The sequence below is a fragment of the Pelobates fuscus genome, chromosome 5, assembly GCF_036172605.1.
Source record: "Pelobates fuscus isolate aPelFus1 chromosome 5, aPelFus1.pri, whole genome shotgun sequence".
Lineage (NCBI taxonomy): Eukaryota > Metazoa > Chordata > Amphibia > Anura > Pelobatidae > Pelobates > Pelobates fuscus.
Genome location: NC_086321.1, coordinates 342,328,854 through 342,352,561, shown reverse-complemented (window position 1 = coordinate 342,352,561; position 23,708 = coordinate 342,328,854). Strand labels below are relative to the sequence as shown.

At 41.4% G+C, this 23,708-nt stretch overlaps 1 protein-coding gene across 2 annotated transcripts in view; it reads left to right on the top strand.

Annotated features, from left to right (window-relative positions):
- Nucleotides 1-23,708, top strand: part of SH2D4A (SH2 domain containing 4A) — a 102,405-nt gene that overhangs the window by 54,446 nt on the left and 24,251 nt on the right. Inside the window, exons 3-5 of one of the 2 annotated variants that reach the window (XM_063455817.1) lie at nt 4,611-4,770; nt 9,027-9,189; nt 15,120-15,200. In XM_063455817.1, coding sequence (XP_063311887.1) covers nt 4,611-4,770; nt 9,027-9,189; nt 15,120-15,200 — 404 coding nt within the window. The remainder of the gene's footprint in view (nt 1-4,610; nt 4,771-9,026; nt 9,190-15,119; nt 15,201-23,708) is intronic. The other variant, XM_063455818.1, reaches the window with a different exon arrangement.

Genomic DNA, 23,708 nt, shown 5'->3' with positions numbered 1-23,708 from the left:
TGTTCCATTCACTGACTGCTGATCAGTGCATATTACGACATAATAAGTTAATTCTGTAAAATTAGGAAGTTGCACGTGTGCAGGGATATGGCCATACCACATTCCATACTGTGCTTGCGTGCCAATACACGTTATGGTTGTACATGCTTTATGGAAATGGAACAGTAGAACGTTCTAATGATGACTGAGTAGTTAAATGCAATCCTGATGGAACTTGACTATTGCTGTGTGTTTCTGTCCATGCAAGACGTTCCGTGTCTGCTTGTGTGTCGCCACATTTGGTTGTTAATGTGGTTCCAACACATCTTCTGCTGCATGTTAAAAACAAAGAGCATTACATAAACGGCTGGGCTCTCTTGTTCACCACATCCGCTGTCTTTTGATCCAGTTTGTGGATAAATCAATAATTATTGTTCACAAACCTATCGAGTTGTTAAAATAAAGTGTCTCTCTTTTGCTTTGGAGGTGAGTGTCACAACAGTGTGCGGCATATCATTACACTGTCCGTACTCATATGTGAAGTCATCCTACTAAATTCTCATTTAGTAAGCTATTTGGTTGTGTCACCTAATTTGTGTTGTGTCCATGTCATGTTACGTTGTGGTGACAATTCACATGTCATGCTTTTGGATAACTGTTCCCTGATCAATAACCTGTTTCCATTAATTATTTTTTTTGTTATCATCAAGTTCAATTTTCTTATTTAATATACTAGTTCATTCTTACAAGATATTCAGGAATTTTTACTAAAGTGTAAAAATTAATTTTAAGTTAAAGTCCTGACAGTTTGGTGAATAACCCTCATAGTATTGTCTCATAAACAATCAATATGAGTTTGGCACTCTCCTTACCGAAATTCTGGGTGCAAATAGTCATGCGTCCAAAATATAGAAAAATTAAAAATGATCTTGAAAAAGACCCGGCAGGGTCGAAACGTTGATTTTTTACTGTATGTAATCTTTACTTAATAAATCACATCGCACCATTGTGTCATCGTATCCTGGTTTTTCTACTCAAACACTGCATTGGAATTGGTTTATTTGCCCCAGACATCTCCACAAGCAAATTGGAATATTTATGCCATGGATCGAAATAAACAGTTTAAGTGGCCTGGATTTTGTCCATTTCCTTATTTTGCTTAAAACCAGTATAGCTGGTTCTTGGCACCAATCACTGACACACAGAATGTTACTGGTTAACTATAGAATAACGGCACAACCTGTGTAAACAAACACACAAGTGAAAATCTAAAAGGTAAACAAACACATTAGAGAAACACTAGTCACCAAAACATCTTCAGCTTAATGAAGCAGTTTTTGTGTGCCTCGAAAGGCTCACTGCTCAATTCTGTGCCATTTAGGAGTTAAATAACTTTTGTTTCTGCCCATGCAACCCTAGTCACACCTCCTCTGGCAGTGACTGGCACAGGCTGCATGAAAAAATGGTTTCACTTTCAATCAGATGTTAATTTGTTTTATAATTTTTATTTTTGTTTTCTGCAAGGTCTAGCACGCTATTAACAGTGCAGTAGATTAGAAATTCTAAATAAAACAGACTGTGCAATAAAGGAAGTTTAAACATTAGATCTATCTTTACAGGAAGTGTTTAGGAAGGTTGTGCATATTACATGCAGGGAGGTGTGACTAAATCTGTATAAACAAAGTGATTTAACTCCTAAATGGCAGAGAATTGAGCAGCGAGACTGCAGGTGCATGGTCTGCACACTAAAACTGCTCTATTATGCTAGAGTTGTTGTGGTGCCTATAGTGTTGCTTTTAATTATCTTATTTTTCATAAGCAAGCTACCTAATAGATATATTTCGATAAGCTTTGTAAATAATGTAACATTTTGAAAAATATTGAACTATTTTGATATTGTTCTATATTGTTTTTATATTTATACTTTTTTTAATACATATATTTTTAATATTAAAACATTTGAAAAGATTATGCAAAATTATTAAATCAAGGCCATAGGACTGTGTGTATTTTCAAATACTGTGAAATATTTAGCGTGTTTCCCCACGGCCCTTATAAAATGTGTCCTGTATCAGTATTTTTTTTTTTTAAATTCTTTATTTTTGTGTGCAGAGAGTAATACAAATAGCTTTTGCATAACAGATTCATGGTCTTGATAAGTAAGCACATTTTTGTTAATAAGATGATTGCTACTGGTTAGATAGCATACGTCCAGATTGCTATATTGCAGTAAATTCTCAATTTTGTTTACCAACTGGACTGTGAGAGTAGATTAAGTAACTGTGTAATACAGCTATTATCAAAGAGAAACGGTCCTCAGTGCTATCAGGTGTATGTCGCGTAGAGTATAGGCTGGCTAGAGGACACATAAATCAGGCTTAACTCGCTGAGCAGGGTGTGTGCCATTTAAGTGGGACTGTCATATATGCGTGAAAACCTGTTATTTTTGCCAGTAGGCAAGTTACACTGAGTTTATTGATTGGAGACACACGTTAAGACTACACAGAATACCAAGAACCAGTCTCAAATAAAAGGGAGAGTTCTAACAGAGTAGTGTAGCAGGGGAAAGTTAGGGTAAAGTAAGGGTAGAAAGAATAGAAACTGCTGGGGTCCCCCAAACAACATGAAACTTTCAACAGCTCAAATACACAAGCCGAGATACAAATGTCCCATAGCCAGTCAGTTTCAGCCCACACCAACCCGATAGAGGTTAGGTGAGAGTTCCAGAGTCCCTAGCAAGGCATCCCTCCTGTCCCAGACCGCGTCACTTGACTTGCAGCTCCATCCGTTTTCATCGATCATCAGCTTCTTGTACATGCCATGTGTTACCGGGGAGTGCGCCATGGAGAGGATAGGGACCCCAAGCAGATTGCGTTTTGGGTGTGTGGTAGTGCAGCTGGCCCCCGACGGCGCTGGTCCCGCTTCGGTCTCTCCCGCAGTTGCCGTTTCCTCGTGTGGGGCATTCTGCCATGTGAGGTCGGCCATCCCCTGAGGAGACCTCCCGCTGTCTTAGGTGAGTGTGGCAGGGGCTTCCCAGTACTCATGGTCGCTGCAGTACCGGGTGGATCTCGTAAGAGTGGTTTGGGCGCTGTGTGTGTTTTCGGGCGCTGGCTTATTCGGAGCCAAAATTCCTGGCATAGCTGCTCGAACTTTGCTGCAAACATAGTTGCCCAGTTCTGGTGCTCTGGGATGGATTGTTGTGATGGGGGTTGCAGGTCGGCGGCCATCTTGAGCTCACCACGCTGTCTCAGGATCAGCTTCTTTCGGCTCAGCTGTGAGTTCCCCAGCAGGGACCGGGATATCCCCCACCGGTCCAGAGGGGGGGGGAGGGGGGGGGGGGGACAAGGCCTTGTTCACATTCGTTTGGGCCCCAGGCTGGGTTCTGATAGGCAGGATAGTGGGGCAGCGGCCGTCCGCCCCACTCACCGGCGGAGTAGGCCCCGATTGGGGCATCGATGCCCTCTCCTCCAAAGGACTGCAGCTCGTCAAGCCAGCCTCACCCTGGATCCACTATCCCCTTTGCTCCGTGGACCGCCGCTGGTGGTCGCTAATAGTGCCGAAAATCATAGTTTCTATGCTTAAAGTTTGGTGGCTTGCAGTAGCTCAACGTGCCTGCGGCCATCCAGCTCGGCGGTCCGGCCCCACCCCCTGTATCAGTATTTTTAATTTTGTTTCAAGCAGAAATATTGCATCATAAAGCGATGGTTATAAACATATTTATAAACAAGCTGCACCCCCACCTTATCTTGCTGAAGTGCTTTAGGTATGAAGGGTGCATCCTCTTTTTTTTTTTTTTCATTTTACAAAAAGTGCAGATGTGGCAGTTTTATAAATGAACCTTGTTACACCCCCCTGACTGTCAAACTGACAACAGGTCATGTTACTTCCTGGTTGTTTAGTTCAGTAGAGTTAAACTCAAGAGGAAGCAATTGCCAGGAGCACCTGCTTTGTAAAACTGTGTAAAAGCTGCAGATCAGCTGCACAAAACTGTTATTTTATTATTTTATTTTATTTTTTTGTGTGGGTGCTGGGGCGGAGTGTCCCTTTAAATTCCACCATCCAGCCTTTTAACAGTCACTCATCAGTGCCACCAAACCCCAATTACCCTGCAAATATCACTTTTGCTGGTATTCCAAGTGACTTCACTCTTTAGAATGTGTAGTCCAAACAGGAAATGGCTGACCCATTTTCACCCTGATTTCCTAATGATTAGTAGGGAGGAATAACTGAACATGTCTGCATATAGAAGGTCACATGTGCATCAGTAATTTCTTTTAGGAATGAATAGAAGGAATGTTCATGTGCAGTAAATCTTGTTGACGTAAAAGATGAATGACAACTGCTCCAGGCAGGTTATACGATATGTATTTTTAAAAAAATATGTAAAAAGTATTTTTCATTTATTTAATTATGTATTTTTTATTTTTTTTTAAATGTGTTTCTGGCTTCAATTGAATAAAAATTCAGAGATGGTTATTATGCACTTTGTTCTATACATTGTATTAATGCTAGGGGCTTGGAGTGTTCCTATAAATAAAATATTTTTACTGTTTGATTCATTTGAGGTGACAGATCTAATAATGAACTTCATATACAATAAAATCTAAAAATATTTTATTTTATTTTTTTAGCATCTAAGAAATCTGTAAATTGGCAGCTCGGTGCCGATGAGGAAGTATGGGTCTGGATCATGGGCGAACATGCATCAGACAAATCTTATGATGTCATCTGTGATGAGATCATTGCAGAAAGGGCGCGCAACCAAGCCGAAAAAGAAGCCGAAGAACGACGGTAAATTTGACTTGTAGCAAAACATGCTTAGGCATTTCTTTAAAAAGCCAAAAAATAAGGAAAATGTTTCGGTATATTTCCAAAACTAAATTATAGTCCAGGTTGGATTTATCACCTTGGGACACACCGTTTCCTGGAGGCTGAAAGGTGTTTACACAGTTGATTACCCAAGCATTGTTGGTAGAAAAGGAAAAGGACACTATTAGAATTCTCCTTAAAGAATTTGGCACTTGGATCTTTGTTGGGTCTTGCTACATCCAATATCAATTATGCAAAAGGTTAAGGTCTATTCTTTGGAGGTCTGTCTTCCATTCCTACACCCTCCCTTGCTTGAACTTGATCAGCATATGGAAGCTGTATATGAAGAGGGGCCCCAAAAATGCCAACACTATAGTGGACTAACACTACTAAGGAACACTATAGTCACCTAAATTATTTTAGCTAAATAAAGCAGTTTAAGTGTATAGATCATTCCCCTGCAATTTCACTGCTCAATTCACTGTCATTTAGGAGTTAAATCACTAGCCACACCTCCCCTGGCTATGATTGACAGAGCCTGCATGAAAAAAAAACTGGTTTCACTTTCAAACAGATATAATTTACCTTAAATAATTGTATCTCAATCTCTAAATTGAACTTTAATCACATACGGGAGGCTCTTGCAGGGTCTAGCAAGTTATTAACATAGCAGGGGATAAGAAAATCTTAATTAAACATAACTTGCAATAAAAGCCTAAATAGGGCTCTCTTTCCAGGAAGTGTTTATGGAAGGCTGTGCAAGTCACATGCAGGGAGGTGTAACTAGGGTTCATAAACAAAGGGATTTAACTCCTAAATGGCAGAGGATTGAGCAGTGAGACTGCAGGGGCATGTTCTATACACCAAAACTGCTTCATTAAGCTAAAGTTGTTCAGGTGACTATAGTGTCCCTTTAATATGTCGAAAAATCTGTAGATGGGATAGGTATAATGCCTACAAGGAATTTTTTTAAATTTTTTTTTTAGACCAGATCCACAGAAGTCAATCACATGGAGATTCTACTCCCTTTTTTATGCCCTATGGAATGTACCTCTGACATCAATCCGTTACACAACCGGAAAAAAACAATTACTATTTAGAAAGTTGTAGACTAGAAGAATTAACCATGTAAATAGTAAAGATAAAATAGTGGTTATATAATAATAACTTTGAAACGTGATTTGGAAAGAACACGTACAGAGACGCATAGTCAAATGTTGGCAAATCATTTTATTTTACAAAAAATAAAACCACAGAACTACCGTAATGTTTATATCGGCTTGTTTGGGCAGGGCCCTCTTCACCTGCTCTTCCCGTATGGCAAACGTTTTGTTAGAATTAATTGTTTGTCTTGTTTTACCTATTGCATATCGCTGCCAAATATATGGGCGCTGTATAAATAATTATAAATTGTCAGTAGTTGAGCTATAAAGCATTTGCTCAGAGCAGGGGATAACGCATATATTGCTTGTTTTAGAATATCTAATTTAGAGATCCAAGTTTTTTTTTGTTTTTTTTTTAATGTTGCAATTGTTCTGATGACTCAGTGGCAACAGTGACTATTGTCCCTTATCGTACCTGTGCAAAGGTTGACTTAAGTGGCCATTTAAGACTCTGCAACAGACATACTGTTTGCTCAAAGTGGTGTTGATAAGCGTTCAGTCGGTCAATATTTTTCTTTAAACTCTGGCTCCTAAGTACTATGATGACACATCTTTATTAATATTCTTTTTCCGAGTATGACAGCAGTAAATCTTGTTCATTTATATTTAAGGGGCATTGCACCATAACTATTATAGCTTACTGTAGTAATTACGGTGCTATATGTCTCTGGGAGTTATCGCATTTGCACCATCCCCTGCATTTTTGGCAAAACCATTTTGAAGCAGATTGACAAAAAAAAAAGTATAATACTTAGTATATATAAATGTAATGTTTGTTTATACATGTGGTATGGAGAGGTACGTTTGTTGTTATTGAAAACCTGACTTGCAGGTAAATAAGAAACGTTGATATACAAACAAGGTCAGAGTTAACGTGAACAAACAATTAACCAAATACACTTATTATTAATCTGATTTATTATCTGCTTTTGACTAAAATTTAACAGCAGATAAATAAAATGGTACGTAAAGTAAAAAATGCACATTTGCGAACTCAGATGTGAAATCTGATTATTTAAAAAAAAAAAAATTCAATACAAAAAGGATTTATGAAAGCGGTACGAGCTACTAACAGAAATTCCCAGCATGTAGTGGTGAAGAATATCGCGGTGCATCATAACTAAATGTAAATGCATTTAAACAACAACTACTGAACAATTTATATTGGCAAAGTTCTCTCACTGACTGGTTGCACATTTTGGAACGTAATAATAAAAATACATCTTTTTGTTCCAGCTGTAGCCTTTTTCACTTTTGAACCACTTGCACAAACACAAGGTTCTTCACTGTGAATTCAAAGGGCATTTAGCATTTTACGTTAAAATGGCAAAACTGCAACAACAAAAAAAATTACGTTAAAGGAACACTATAGACACAAAACCAACGTTAGCTTAATAAAGCAGGTTTAATGTATAGATCAGTGGTTCCCAAATTATTTCGGTTCAAGGCACCCTTAATATTTCAGTATTTTTCCAAGGCGCCCCAAGTCAATTTCTAGGTTGTATATCTGTACAACGCTGCAGCATTTACTGGCGCTATAGTGTAATGTACAGTGTTGGTGTTTGAAGGGATGCTTGTATACATTTATTGTGTTTTAATACAGGGGTGTGTTTGTATGTGATGCTTGCTGGGTTTGTCTGAATGTAATCTTCACTTTTAAATGTGGATGTACATTTGTGTGAAGTATTTGTGTTTAAATGAAGGGGTGGGTTTGTATGTAATATTTGTGTTAGATTGCAGGAGTGTGCTTGTATGTTGTGCTGGTGTTTGACTGCTTGGATGTATATACATACAGATATTCATGCACATTAACACACAGATGCATATATATATATATATATATATATATATATATATAAATACACTGACACATACACACACATTCATATAGACACATACACACATATAGATACACACAGACACATACACATATGCACCGTGACACACACAAACATTGATACATGCCCACACCATGACACAGATACACACACTGACATAAACACACACCCTGACACGCAGACACAGAAGCACACTGTTATATATATGTGTATGTGTATATATGTGTATATATATATATATATATATATATATATACACACACACATATACTCACACAAGTGATTATTTTTATTTTTGTATATCTCCAGCCACCCTCCTGTCAGCTTACCTTATGTGTCAGGAGGGTGGCTTGGAGTCCTGCTGCTGTGGGAGTAAGGGGTCTGGAGCTCCTCACGCTCCTCTCCCTCCCGCACTGTCTTCCTGCAGGATGCTGGGAGGAAGTAACAGGCTGTCACTTCCGCCCAGTCAGCTGACATTACAGGGGTCCAGTCGCGGTCTTAAAGGACCGCGACACTCGACTGGGTCCCTGTTGAGCAGTAATCTAGATTCCGCGGCACCCCTGTGTGCACGTCGCGGTGCCCCAGGGCACCACAGCACACAGTTTGGTATTTGGTATCGATTATGCCTCTGCAGTCTCGCTGCTCAATTCTCTGCAATTTATGAGTTAAATCACTTTGTTTTTGTAACACTAGGCACACGTCTCAGCATGTGACTTACACATCCTTCCTAAACACTTCCTGTAAATAGTCATCTAATGTTTACACTTCCTTCATTGCATATTTGTTCAATTTATTATTATTAATTTTAATTTGCTCAATTTACAGAGCAGGAGATAAAAACCTTTAAAGTAAGTTTACATCTGATTGAAAAGAAATCCATTTTGTTTTCATGCAGGCTGTGTCAGTCACAAACAGGGGAGTTGTGGCTCGGGCTGCATAAACAGAAACAAAAGTTCAAGGGCATGATCTAACCACCCAAACTGCTTCATAAAGCTAGAGTTGTTTGGGTGACTATAGTGTCCTTTTAAAATAGCCAGATTAAACGTCAGATTAGTTTTCCTTAGTTTTTTTTAACTTAAATTTGCAATTCTCTTTTAATTTGTTATGGATTACAAACCTTGTGAATAACTCTGTTAAGTATGAAAATAGGGAAATTGTCACTTGCTTGTTGCATTTTTGATACTTGTAAAGGGGTTGTATATACTATCTTATTGACCTGTTCGCATATTTATCACAGGAAAACACAAGAAGAAGAACTATCGAGACTCTCTGAGGCCTTGACACTGCAAACACAGAGTGAGAGTGTAGGCAAGTGGAGGAAAAGTGTGGAAAACAAGAAACATGCCAGGGAGGAAGAAGCCAGGATGGCAGAGGAGAAGAGAATTAACGAAGAAAACGAGGTAATTAAACATTCTGCATCAGAATCTCACCCAACAGTGAAACCTGAAACACAGTCACCCTCTCAACCAGCAAAATCGCCATTTCCTACACCCAATAAACCGTTACAGATTCCCCTTCCTTTCTGATACTAAGCAAGCAAATACTTAACATTAACACGCTTGTCATTTTTGGGATGAAATGAAAAAATCCCAAAAGTAAAAGCTAATTTTCTATGTTCCTTTAGCTTGGCTTTCTGTTGCCACATCTGTTGCCACACTGTTACCTGCGCTATATTTTGTTATTAAACCCCAAAATATAAAACATAACATCTACTGTACATACATACATACCAAGAGATCCCTTCTTAGTTCGTCAACGTCTTATCAGGTTTCATTATTGTGAAGGAATGTAAGGGCTTTCTCTTGAGGGTGTGGTGCTTAGAAATAACTTTTTTTTATTTTATTTTATTTTTTTAAGCTTAGTTTTTTTTCTCATCATGGTGGTACGGTTTATCTCTTCTTTGTGCAACTTTTCTATGCCATATTTATCCTTGGTTGTGGCAGAATGTTTAGGATAGTTGAAAGATGCAGATGCTTTCAATAGCAATTTCCTTTAAATTGGGAAAATTTAATTATTTACTTTTAGTAATCCTTGCTTCAAAGTGTTTATCAAGCGAGCCAAACCATATCGGAGGTAAAATAGGGGCTAGCTCATATGGTGGCCAGATGTCCACTTTGAGAGGACTATTCATGGAAAATACTGGCAGGGATATTTACTGGAGTAATTATTTTAAAGGAATTTAAAATTTTAGGCAATTAGTTAAACTGGAAGCATAGATGAGAGAAATTTTCCAGTTCGACCATTTTGGGTTTAAGTTTGAAAATCACTTTTCACAAGTGATTGTTAGATCACAAGACTGTTTATCTTTGTGTTTATGAGGTGTGTGTGTGTGTGTGTGTGTATGTCATTGTGTGTATGTAGGAATGTGTGTACATGCCATGTATAGTAGTCTGTTTTTTTTATTTTTTTTTACTGAAAAACCTATTTACTATATGATACTATAACATTTGTTGCAGTTTTTCGTTTTTTTTTATTCTTTATTTTTGCAGTGCAAATAGGGTAACAGACTTGCAAGAGGTACCCCAAAGGCAATCCTCATGTTATTCAGGCATAAATTAGAATGGGGTATACCTTTGTACTTGCACAAATTATTGTAAGTTAGTAGAGTCGCATTTTGAAGGATAAGTCACAGAGTGGTATATTAATGTGATAAGCTAACCCATCCTGTTCGTTGCTCAGTGTGTGTGGGCTGTCACGGCCTGCCGGTGGTTATGGTTATTTGGCTTACGTTGCTTATGTATCCGTGGGTGACGTGCCGGTTAGTGAGTTATGGATCCCTATAGTTAAACATCTAGCTCAGATATGTATATACATATAGTGGGTATATTCCGTGCAGCGGTTGGGCTGTCAGACTTAGAGTGTGAGCACATGAGTAAGTGTCACTAAGACTGGTAAGATCTGGCTGTTAGAGCTGATACATATTTAGGCATTATTTGGAGTTCACAATTTTCTTAGCAGTAAGTGCCTACTCAGTTAAAACTATATGCATATTTATAGGCAAGACAAAAAAAAAAACTATATATACATAGAAAAAATAAAACCGTGAGGCTGTATGATACTAGGAGTCCATGGTCCCCAGGACGAAATCAAGTCCAGTGGGCTTGTGGGCCGTTTGGAACCCAGGTGCGCTGCTTGTACCCTTCTGCCCTGGTACTTCTTGAGAGCTGATGCCCTTGTGCCTCGAGCTCGGGGTCCAGTGTGGCCCAAGGTTTCCCCTGTCGGGGTTGCACAGTGGGTCTTGTTCTTTGGTCACCGTCGCTGAGGTTCTGCCACCCTCCGTCGGTGTGGCTGGCACCTGTGGGCAGGGCTGACGCTTCCTATAAGGTGAACTAGACAGCCGCCTAGGGCGCCATATAGGAGAGTGCTCAGGCGGCTGCTGTACTGCCTCACCTCCCCTTCCCTGTAGCGTGGCCAAGCTCCTCTCCGGTCCGCGACCCGGCCGGACTGACAGGAAGTGCACACTCTCAGTGTGCACTTCCTGTCAGTCCGGCCGGGTTGCGGACCGGAGAGGAGCTCGGCCACGCTACAGGGAAGGGGAGGGGGTGGAGAGAATATTACAGGGAGGGAAGAGGGAGGGAGAATATTACAGGGAGGGAAGAGGGAGGGAGAATATTACAGGGAGGGAAGAGGGGGGGAGAATATTACAGGGAGGGAAGAGGGGGGAGAATATTACAGGGAGGGAAGAGGGGGGGAGAATATTACAGGGAGGGAAGAGGGGGGAGAATATTACAGGGAGGGAGGAGGGGGGAGAATATTACAAGGAGGGGGGGAGAATATTACAGGGAGGGAGGAGGGGGGAGAATATTACAAGGAGGGGGGGAGAATATTACAGGGAGGGAGGAGGGGGGAGAATATTACAGGGAGGGGGTGGAGAAGATTACAGGGAGGGAGTGGAGAAGATTACAGGGAGGGAGGAGGGAGTGGAGAAGATTACAGGGAGGGGAGGAGGGAGATTACAGGGAGGGGAGACTACAGGGGGGAGTGGAGAAGATTGGAGGGAGAAGAAGAGAAGATTACAGGGAATGAGGGGGGAGTGGAGAAGATTGGAGGGAGGGAGGGGCAGTGGAGAAAATTACAGGGAGGGAGGGGGGAGAAGAAGAGATGATTACAGGGGGGGAGAAGAAGAGAAGATTAGGGGGGAGGAGAAGAGATTACAGGGAGGGAAGGGGGGAGAAGAAAATAAAATTACAGGGGGGAGGGGAGAAGAAGAGATAACAGGGACGGGGAGAAGAAGTGGAGAATACAGGGGGGGAGAAGAAGAAGAGAACATGGGAGGGGGGGAGATGAGAACACGGGGGGGCGTTGAGAAGAATGTGGGGGAGGGAGAGACCACTAAAGGAGGGAGGGGGTAGTGGAGAGACCGCTAAGGGAGGGGGGGTGGAGGATAGACCACTAGGGGAGGGTGGGGGGAGAGGAGAGACCACTAATGGAAAGGGGGGCAGAGGAGAGCAGAGACCACTAAGGGGGAGATGAGAGATCACTAATGGAAAGTCGGGGAGAAAAGGAGACCACTAAGGGAGGTGGGGGGGGAGAGGAGAGACCACTAAGGGGCAGGGGAGATCTCTAAAGGATGGAAGGCAGAGCTCTATAGGACAGGGGGCAGGACAGGGAGCTCTTTCACACTACGCGCACACACACACAATGCATCCCTATACACACAGAAACACAACATGCTTCCCTTACACACAGAGAAACACACAATGCATCCATTACACACACACACACACACACAATGCAACCCTGATACGTAAAGACAATGCATCCTTTGCACATATACACAGAAACACACAATGCATCACTTACACACACATGCAAACACACACTGCTTCTCTTACACACACACAGAAACACAATGCATCTCTTACACACACTCAACGAACCCCTTACAGACACAAACACTGCATCCCTTACATACTCAGAAACACACTTTGCATCCTTTATGCATACAAACACAGATTCACACAATGCATCCCTTACACACAACAAGAAACACACAATACATCACTTATACACAAATACACACTGCTTTCTATCCCTTACACAAAAACACACTGCTTCCACTACATACAAACACACTGCATCACCTACAAAAACTGGTATCCCTATACACTACATTCCATAAGCACACACATTAGATCCTCTACAGTAACACATAACACATCCCCTACACACTCCACTCCCTGTGAGCGAAGTGCCTAGGGCGGCAAAAATCCTTCCACCGGCCCTGCCTGTGGGGTATATCCCCTCTTGCTCTTGGACCAGGAGGGCCTCTGATTCGGGAGGATGTGGCTCGGGGATCCCAGGCACTTGAAGGCGATGGTCGCACGTGTTGCGGGCTTCATGTGACTTGGCCCAGCAGTCTGCATGCGATTCGTTAGTTGGGCCCAAAAGTTTTCAAAGTTGATGTCTATCGGGTCCCTCTCGGTTTCGCTATTGCCCGGCTGGGTAGATTGGGGTTTGTCTCGCTGAGTTAGAGCCGCTTTATCCGCCATTTTGGAGGTACCACTCCCCACATTGCTTGTGTGTGCCGCTTGCTGGGTCGGGGGTTGTGGGGTGGAGGGTACTCCGTCTGGTGGGGACCGGGATCTCCCCCACCGGTCCATAGGGGGGAGGTAGGGAAGCTGTACATATTCTTGTGCCATCGCGTGCGGCTGGTGGGAAAGCGGTCGCCATTCCCTGTCGCCTCTCGCGGCAGGCCTCACTTCGCTGTTGCGGTTCCCTGTAGTCCTGGGTGTCTGTTTTGGCATCGCCAAGTTCAGGTAACGCTTCCCAACGTAGTGGTGCATTTTGCCAAGGGTTTATGTCGCTTTAGCTCAGGTTAATCCGAGATTGTGCATTCTTCGGCGGGAGCTCAGGCAAAGCACGACCTGGCCGCTCGCTGGTTAGGCTCCGCCCCCTTGTTGCAGTTTTTTGTTGTGTATCTTATGTTAGTGGTGGTTGCACTTCTTCAAAACTTGTACACCAAAATACAATGTAGCAGACAAAATATGTAGACAATCGTGAAGAAACACGTTTCACATGCAGGAACAAGAGGTGATGGGGAAGTTGGGAGGTCATTCCTTAAAAGGACCCTTCAGACCCCCAAAGCACTTTAGCTTGCCTCTTTATTTTTTTTCAATGTTTTTCCATTTTACAAAAAGTGCAGATTTTTTAGTATATCCTTGTTACACTGGCTATGTGACAACTAGTTATGTTACTTCCTGGTTTGGTAATCTCAATGGAGCTAAACTTAAATGGCAGTAAATTGCTCAGAGCATCTGCCTTGCTAAGATTTCTCATTGGGCTGCATTGGGAAGTTTTTGTTTGGACTGCTGTAGAAGGTCTGACCTGGGTTAGAAGAGGAGGGCTTACAAAGGCAGCAGATAAGAGAAATGCTGCTTTTGCAGCTGTTTTTTTTTTTTACATATATCCCTAATGAAAAAAAATCATAATTGAATGCATACATGCTACTTAAATACAATCCCACTAGACCAGCCAAATGTTGAAGAAAAACTGCAAACAGCAACTTGTTCTGCGTATAGCTGTGTCCAGTTTATTGTGTTGTAACAATAGTTTAACAGTCAACATTTTGACTTTCATGTGAGGCCTTCTCAAGAATGAGAAGAATTGGGGGGAAGTCCAAGAGTATTTATGTTAAGAAATTAGCTCCTGGACTATACTTCAAAATTTTAATCCAATTGGATTTAACTATTTGGGATTTGTGTTAACCCTAGACCTGGTTGCACCCTATTTTTGCCCATATGAATGAGTACAGTTCCTTATTTATTTTATTGGAAATATATATAATATATTTCCAAAGTTAACAGAGGCTTAACTTGAAACATCTCAGGGTCTCTGCAAGTGCTAAAGTAATAATTTGAAATTTATTTTGCAGAGTAAGATGCTTTAATCGTCATTAAAAACTTAAACCTATATGAATTCAGGTGAGAACACAGTCAATGGAAGACCTACCAGGACAGGTTGGCAAAATGTCCATGTAAATCCATGATGGTTGGTTCTCCATATCCTATTGAGCAGTGAAGACATTTTTTTAAGAGTTCCAATTAGATACCTCTCTCTGCAACTCTGAGCTTACATTTCTGGGTGTTTTGCGGTTTCGTACTCTGGTTCCCTATATGAGTGGCTGGCGTTAACTGTGATTGAAAATAAAATAAATTTTATCCCATGATATCCCATCATTTGGATAACAATGGAGATAAAATTAATGCTAAATGTGTCAACGCTAACTTGAACCAACTTTTTGGTTGTGGGTTATTTGCATGTTTGGGCTCATGGTGACTAACCAGGTAAGTTTTATCCTTCAAGTGGCATAATGTCATTGCATCATTAGACCCCAACAGTGAGGACACGGTCAGTTGAAGAAATACTACGGGATTTTGCCAAGCATAGGAAGAAATACGGACTGCAAAAGGTAAGATCACTTTCATGCCCTGGTATAATTTGATAAGGTTTCATGTTTGTCTATTCTTTTTCTTTTTTTTTTATTTACATTTAGTGATTAAAAAATATATATATTTCTGTAATTTCTTTTTTTTTTTTTTTTTTTTTAAGATGTCCGTATTATTTATATAATGTAAGATATTTCAGTATGGTAGTCATGATCAGGGCCGGATTAACATAGGGGCTGATGGAGCTGCAGCTCCAGGCCCAGGCCCATGGAATAGGCCCATTTAAAAAAAAAAAAAATTTTTTTTTTTTTTTTACACACTACTCTTAGGTTTGCCACCTGACTGGTATTTTACTGGCACAGCCGTTATTTGAGGCTGCCTGGCCGTGCCGGTATTGCAGTAATACCAGCAATACAAATGCAGGTATTTTTCTCCGAATAAATGGAGATTACTCTGCAATACCAGCACCGGCCAGTAGGGGTCACTGTGTGTGGAGAGAGACAGGTATAGGAAGTTACAGCATATCCCTGTCTCTCTCTACTACTCACTGATCCATGAGGGAGCAGCAACACAGCACAGAGTCCATACAACAGCTCTATAGTAAGTGAGTGATGGGGGGAAAGATAGTAGGGACACATGGGGACACTGAGACACTAGGGGACACATGGGGACACTGAGACACTATGGGACACTAAGGGACATATGGGGACACTCAGACACTAGGGGACATAGACACTAGGGGACACTGAGACACTAGGACATTTGGGGACACAGACACTGGGAGACCTGGGAACACAGACACTTGGGGACACTGGAAAACATGGGGACACTGAGACACTAGGGGACACTGAGACACTAGGGGACACTGAGACACTAGGGGACACTGAGACACTAGGGGACACTGGGACACTAGGGGACACTGGGACACATGGGGCTGCTGAGACACATGGGGACGCTGTGAAACATAGGGTCATTGGAAGACACTGAGACATTGGGACACGGAGACACTATGTCCCCATTTCTCCCAGTGTCCCCATGTCCCCCAGCCAGTGTCCCTAGTGTCTCAGTGTCCACAAGTCTTCCAGTGTCTGTTTCCCATGTCTCTCAGTGTGCCTAGTGTCCCCATGTGTCCCTATATGTCCCAGTGTCCCCATGTCTATGTCCACAACTGTCCCCATGTCTCCCAGTGTCCCCAAGTGTCTGTCTCCCAGCCAGCGTCCCCTAGTCTCCCAGTGTCCCCTAGTCTCCCAGTGTCCCCTAGTCTCCCAGTGTCTATGTTCCCATGTCTCTGTGTCCCTAGTGTCTTAGCGTCCCCTAGTCTCCCAGTGTCTGTGTTCCCATGTCTCTGTGTCCCTAGTGTCTTAGTGTCCCCAAATGTTGCAGTGTCCCCATGTCTCCCAGTGTCTGTGTTCCTAGTGTCTCAGTGTGCCTAGTGTCCCAATGTCTCCCAGTGTCCCTAAATGTCCCAGTGTCCCCATGTCTATATCCAAAACTGTCCCCATGTCTCCCAGTGTCCCCAAGTGTCTGTCTCCCAGCCAGTGTCCCCTAGTCTCCCAGTGTCTGTGTTCCCATGTCTCTGTGTCCCTAGTGTCTTAGTGTCCCCAAATGTTTCAGTGTCCCCAAGTGTCTGTCTCCCAGCCAGTGTCCCCTAGTCTCCCAGTGTCTGTGTTCCCATGTCTCTGTGTCCCTAGTGTCTTAGTGTCCCCAAATGTTGCAGTGTCCCCATGTCTCCCAGTGTCTGTGTTCCTAGTGTCTCAGTGTGCCTAGTGTCCCAATGTCTCCCAGTGTCCCTAAATGTCCCAGTGTCCCCATGTCTATATCCACAACTGTCCCCATGTTTCCCAGTGTCCCCAAGTGTCTGTCTCCCAGCCAGTGTCCCCTAGTCTCCCAGTGTCTGTGTTCCCATGTCTCTGTGTCCCTAGTGTCTTAGTGTCCCCAAATGTTGCAGTGTCCCCATGTCTCCCAGTGTCTGTGTTCCTAGTGTCTCAGTGTGCCTAGTGTCCCAATGTCTCCCAGTGTCCCTAAATGTCCCAGTGTCCCCATGTCTATATCCACAACTGTCCCCATGTTTCCCAGTGTCCCCAAGTGTCTGTCTCCCAGCCAGTGTCCCCTAGTCTCCCAGTGTCTGTGTTCCCATGTCTCTGTGTCCCTAGTGTCTTAGTGTCCCCAAATTTTCAGTGTCCCCATGTCTCAGTGTATGTGTCCCTAGTGTCTCAGTGTCCCCATTTCTCCCAGTTTCCCTAAATGTCTCAGTGTCCCCATGTCTCCCAGTGTCCCCATGTCTGTGTGTACCCGGGTCTCTCAGTGTCCCCATGTCTCTCAGTGTCCCCGGGTCTCACTGTGTCCCCAGTATCCTAGTGACATGGGGACACACTGAGACATTGGAACACTGGGAGAAATGGGGACACTGAGACACTGGGAGACTAGGGGACTAGGGGACTGGGCGACATGGGGACACTGACACTGTGATACATAGGGACACTGAGACACTGGGTGACTTGCGAGACTGAGACACTGGGAGACAGGGAGACATTGGGAGCAATCCATCTATACAGCAGAATCAAACTGTGAGTAGTTTGTTGGTGATTTTACAGAATTTTCTCTGATGTCACTCCTTGTGATTATACAAATGATTAAGGCTGGTATTTTTTCCCAAGAAAGGTGGCAACCCTAACTACTCTTCACATACTCTTGCTTAAAGGAGCACTACAGGGTCAGGAAAACAATCATGTATTTCTGACCCTATTATGTTAAAACCACCACCCTGGCCCCTTCTTGCATCCCTAAGTATAGTAAAATATAACTTGTATTCAAGTCTGCAGCTGCTGGCTCTGCCTCTGAACTGACTGTCTGCTGACATCATCAGAAGTGGTGGTCTGAGCAAATTACAATACTTGCCCATAGGATTGGCTGAGACTGTTAACTAGGCAGATCAGGGGCAGAGCCAGCACAAGTCCAACATAGCCCTGGCCAATCAGCATCTCCTCATAAAGATAAATTTAATCAATGCATCTCTTTGAGGAAAGTTCAGTGTCTGCATGCAGAGGGTGGAGACACTGAATGGCAGTGCTGCACACTAGGCAGTACTGCCCCAGGAAGCACCTCTATCAGCCATCTAAGGAGTGGCCAGTGGAGTTATTTTCTCTGAAAAGACAGTGTTTACTGCAAAAGGCCTGAATGGAACGATTCTACTTACCAGAACAAATACAATAAGCTGTAGTTGTTCTGGTGACTATAGTGTCCCTTTACGTTTGGAAGCTTAAGAGGGATGTATGGGAACAAAACCTGTGTGGACTGGCTGACAATAAAATTAGTTTAGGTAATGCTGTTGGTCTCTCTAACACTGTGGTATGTCCCCTCCTTTCTTCTACACTCACTACATACACCTTTTCTCTGTCTCAGACTGTATACCAGGAACTTCTGCCTGCTAGTAAGAAGATAAGGAGACAAGTGGACCAGCGAGTGCTAGGGGACAGTCCTTAGAAAGCATGGAGTGAGCGTATCATTAGACACATTTATGTCAAGCTCTGAATGCTGCCTGCATAGTATGCCCTTAGTTGGCCAGCCTGCAGGATTGGCGGGCAGCCTGACATGCATTCATGCCAGGCTGTCCTTCAAATTCTTTGGACAGACATGCCTTTTACCCCGCCCATTGACTTCCTGCTTCACTGGACACTGCTGTTAGGGGGTATGGATTTACTTGAAAGATGAAAGCATAAATTAGAGAGAGATTAGCATAGAGTATGTGTTTTCTTATAGTTGCATCCTATGAGTTTCCCTCCAACACCATCTCCATCAGATACATGACGCTTGGGAGGTATGACCGTTTTAGTGTTTTTGGTCGATAAGATTCTGTAAATAGGCCCATCATAATTGTCAGCACCAGGCCCACTGGGCTCTTAATCCGGCCCTGGTCATGATGTAGAACAGATTTTCAAGAAAATTGTTCTATACAGTTGCAAGAAAAAGTATGTGAACCCTTTGGAATGATATGGATTTCTGCACAAATTGGTCATAAAATGTGATCTGATCATCATCTAAGTCACAACAATAGACAATCACAGTCTGCTTAAACTAATAACACACAAAGAATGAAATGTTGCCCGGAGTCCTCTGGCACTGTCACTCCATTCAGTATCAAATCATTTTCAAGCAGTTTAATATGCGGACCCTGGCTTCCCATAGCCCCGCCTCCACACACTTCCTTCTAGATATATCAAGTCAAACCTGCAATGGCTGTTGTAATAGACTGAAAGTGAAATGAGATTAAGCAGTTATAGTGCCTACAGTGTCCCTTTAAGATATTCGTTAGTATACTCAAACGCCCTCTGTATTTTTTTGCCATTTTTTTTATTGAATAGTGATTCTGTAAAGTAACACTGAGCAAATTCCAAACCATAGCGAAAGATCTGCACTGAAGCTAAACACTACTTAACGTCTGAATTGTTTATTCAATTGTTTATTTTGATTGCCAGGAGTTAAGCTTGAAAGGCATTCTGTTTTTTATTGTTACCTGCTGATATCTGTAAGATATTTCACCAGAAACGTGTTCTTTAAGTATATTTGTAAGAAAGTATACATTAACCACGTCATGGCAGATGATCTACTAGGAAATTTTATTATTAATTGGGGCTTATCTAACTAATGAAACCAACGTTTTGCAAATCAATAGAATAATTACGAATCCAAAATGTAGGTATTAAGAAGAGGAAAGCAAGGGATAGAGGGTCTGAGGTGGTCTGAATAGTCATATTTCAATCAAAAACAGACAGTCGTATAGGACATCACTCCAGGAAATTATTTACTATTATTCAAAATGTGACTAAAAAGTTTGGATAGATGTAAGCAACACAATGATGAAATTTGTGCATATAGTATAGTGAATGTGTTGACAAGTTAATGGTTCTAGTGCTTAAGGAACACTTTGGTGTTAGAACGCTGAGAATTTTTGTATTCCTAACAGGTAAAAAATTAATTTACCTTTATTCAGACCATATAGTTCTGAAGAAAGGCTAATGAATCTGTCACCTGATAGAGTACCTTAGAAATACTTGTATAATTGGACTGTATTGGTTTAGAGATCCCCATTATGTGACAGCACTGGTATTGAGTGGAGTACTATTGACCATTCTGTTCAACAATGTATTGACCTTGTATGTAAGAATATCAAATGACATAGAATGGCGAGCGATCGTGTGCTGTCCAATCCCCTTTAATTGCCGGGGGGTTACATCTGAAAGTGTTACGGCAAACACTGACTGATGATCTGCTAAGCTTAGTGTAAACCGTGTACACAGTGTAGTCTTATCTACAAAGCTAAAAATATAATTTCTGTTTCATGGTATGTTTGCTTACTATGGGATACGTGATGAGTCAGTGCACATTCTACAATACGCCTACCTCACATAGTGCTTAAAGGGAGCACCAACAGATTATTTTACAGACTGTTTAACATTGGTGAATAGCTCTTTATTTTAAAAATAGTCTAAATGGCAAAAAGTTCCAAACTTTTTATTTATATTTAAAGTAGCAGTAGATATTTTAATGCACATAGTATATAATATAATAATAAGTAATAGTTTACACTTCTATCATATGGATTTTGTAAAATTACAATATCTGGAATGTTGTACAGCAAACATCATCCACCAGTACATTAATGCATGTAAAAAACAAACACACAAACAAACAAAGCCAAAAAACAAGTATGCTTTTGTAAATACTGTTGGCTTTTTAAATATGTACCTTTAGTAGAGTCCTTTTCTTACAGAGGTCATTAAGGGTGGTATGAAGCCCATTGTCCTCTGTGAGTTGAAGTTCTTGTGAAGTTCTTTATTTTATAACTATTAGCCTTTCAAGTGGAAACATGCACTTTTATTCTGGATATTAAATGTATGGATATACTTCCTTCCAGGTAGCTAGTATTATTGCCATGTGTCATGAGAGCTAGACAGGTGTGTTATAAAGGCCAATGCAGGTGTACTTGGTAATAATGGATGTGCAGGTAACAATTTAATATTCATTCATTCATTGTTCTCATGCCAGGGGATATTGGTAACTCCTGAGTTCATGATTGGCGAGTGTTTTTGTCGATGAAATCCCAACTTCCGTTGAGTAGTAGGTATTGTATCCCGACCAGAGAAATGTGTGCACCTTTGGAGCCCAAGCATTGGACATAATATTCTGGAGCCTCTGGGTTAATGTTCTGGAGCCTCTGGGTGAATCCGCAAATATGTAATAACAAACAATGCCACGATTAATTATTTCAGCTTCACTAAATTGTTTATAGATCAGCAAAATACACATTATGTAGAGAGTCGAAGGTCACAAGCCACAAAAATGGTTCTGAGATGGTTAGATGAGCAAGATGAGTACACCTATAGGTCTATTATGTGATGACAATTATATAATTAATTTAATATTAAAGGACCACTAAAGTCATCCAGGCCACTTCATCTCAATGATGTGGTCTGGGTGCAGTGGTCCTTTAATTTTAAGCCTAGTTTCTAGGGCTAAATCCACCTCTAAATGCTGTCATATTGACAGACCCTAGAGGTGCATACGTTGCACTGACTGAGTACAATTCTATCATGTGACACAGAAGCCCTCATGGGAAAGCATTGATTAAATGCTTTTGTATGGGTAAGTTTGGAGGTGCACGCAACGCCTGCCATGCGCATCAGGTCCCCAATGCTCCTCTACGTGGAGCATTGGATTGAATCAACAATGGAGAAGCATTGGATTGTACCAACGCTGGAAGAGGCCATGCGGTGATGTAAGCAGTGCTGAGGAAGACTCCGTGCTGGAAAAGTGTAAATAAATTGTCTGTTTTATTTTATTACTAATGGCGGTGAAGGACATGTATTTTACTATGGTCAAATAAATAATTCGGAATACAGGTTGATATGCCTGGCGCGATAGTGTTCCTTGACAGTTCTTTGGGAAAGCATTAGATTGACTGAGATTGTCACATTTGATGATCTCAGCCAAGGAGGCAGAGAAGGGTGGAGCCAGCCGAGACGAGACTGGTGTGACAGTAAGTAGACTACCTTTTTAAATTCACGCTAGGGGGCTGGTAACCTAAACAGGTTTTTGTTTATTCATTGATTAATTGATTGTCTGTACATCTAAGAAGTTCCAGTTCACTTTGTGCATCTTACAAGTTTTGTGGGGTTTAGGACTTTTAATCCAGCCTATATGTTATAAACATTTTATAAAGCTGACCAGAATACTAAATTCTATTAAACCTAAATATTAAACTACGCAGCGTACTATATAAATTGCATTATACTGTAGTAGCTGGGAGAGATTAGAAGACAAAAATGATCATTGTAAGAAACACTAAACCTCAGATTCCAATGTGCGTACTGACCTACTGAACAGAACACTATCTGTAGAACCCCATTCAAAGTGAGATAACATTTATTCTTTGCAAAAGTTGCAAAAAGACTGTAATATACACAGGGGGCAGTTCATTTTTCTTGTTTGTTTTGTTACTCCTGCTGGCAAAATGTAACAAAGGACAGTGAATTGTGAATTACCCTGGTTTTCTTTCATGATGAAAATCACATTGTGTTTTAGATTTGTTTTGTAATGTGAGTCATTCTCTGACCTCATCTCCTTCAAGGAAACTATGTTTCTTTCTGGCATAAAATTGCTTTGATCTGTTTGTTTGTTTTCTGCTAGCGCACCATTTTGGAAATCTGTTATCAACTTTAAAAAAAAATATTTTATTTTTTTAGATTAAATAAAATGCAGGTCTGACCATAAGGGGAAATTTACCCTTATGACATATTTAAAAAAAAAAACGAAAAAAAAAAAAACCATTTTATTGTTGGGGGTGACTTTTTTTTTAATTGGTTTACTTATTTTTGGCTTTTGCGCACACATTTTTCTGCAATGGCATGGGAAGGCATTTGATACGTGCACTTAATTGCAGCAAATTGCTCTTGCAAGCAAACACAATACATGAATGGATTTGCGTTGGCACGGAAATTGTGAGAACAGTTTGTTTCAAAAGGTAGGCACATGGAGAATCATGATATCATGGTGGCACAGCCCTCTGGCAAGTGGTGTAACAGAGGTTCATACTGATAATTCCCAATGCATTGCCAGCGTTGCGGGGAACAATAAATGATCTCTAATATATATATATATATATATATATATAACCCTCCCACTGTAACTAAATCATTAAATAAATAATGGCATTTTCTAATGTCAAATTACGTTTCTATCTGAAGTTGCATGGTTCGTGTAGGACCCACCAATATTGGGGTACTGTGACGTAGTGGTGGGCTTAACACAATATGGCCTTAGGTTGTAACTGAATCCCCATATTTGTTTGCAAAGATAGGGAATGGTATTAGTCTGCAACAAATGTCTAGGAACTTTAGTAACTGATAATGCACAGAGTAGAACTGACTCAATATTGATGTTAACAGAACACACAAGGGTGGATAGCGCACTAGTGTGATATAAATATTTTGAAAAAAATATCCACTATTGGAGTGTTCACCTCTGTGGTTAAT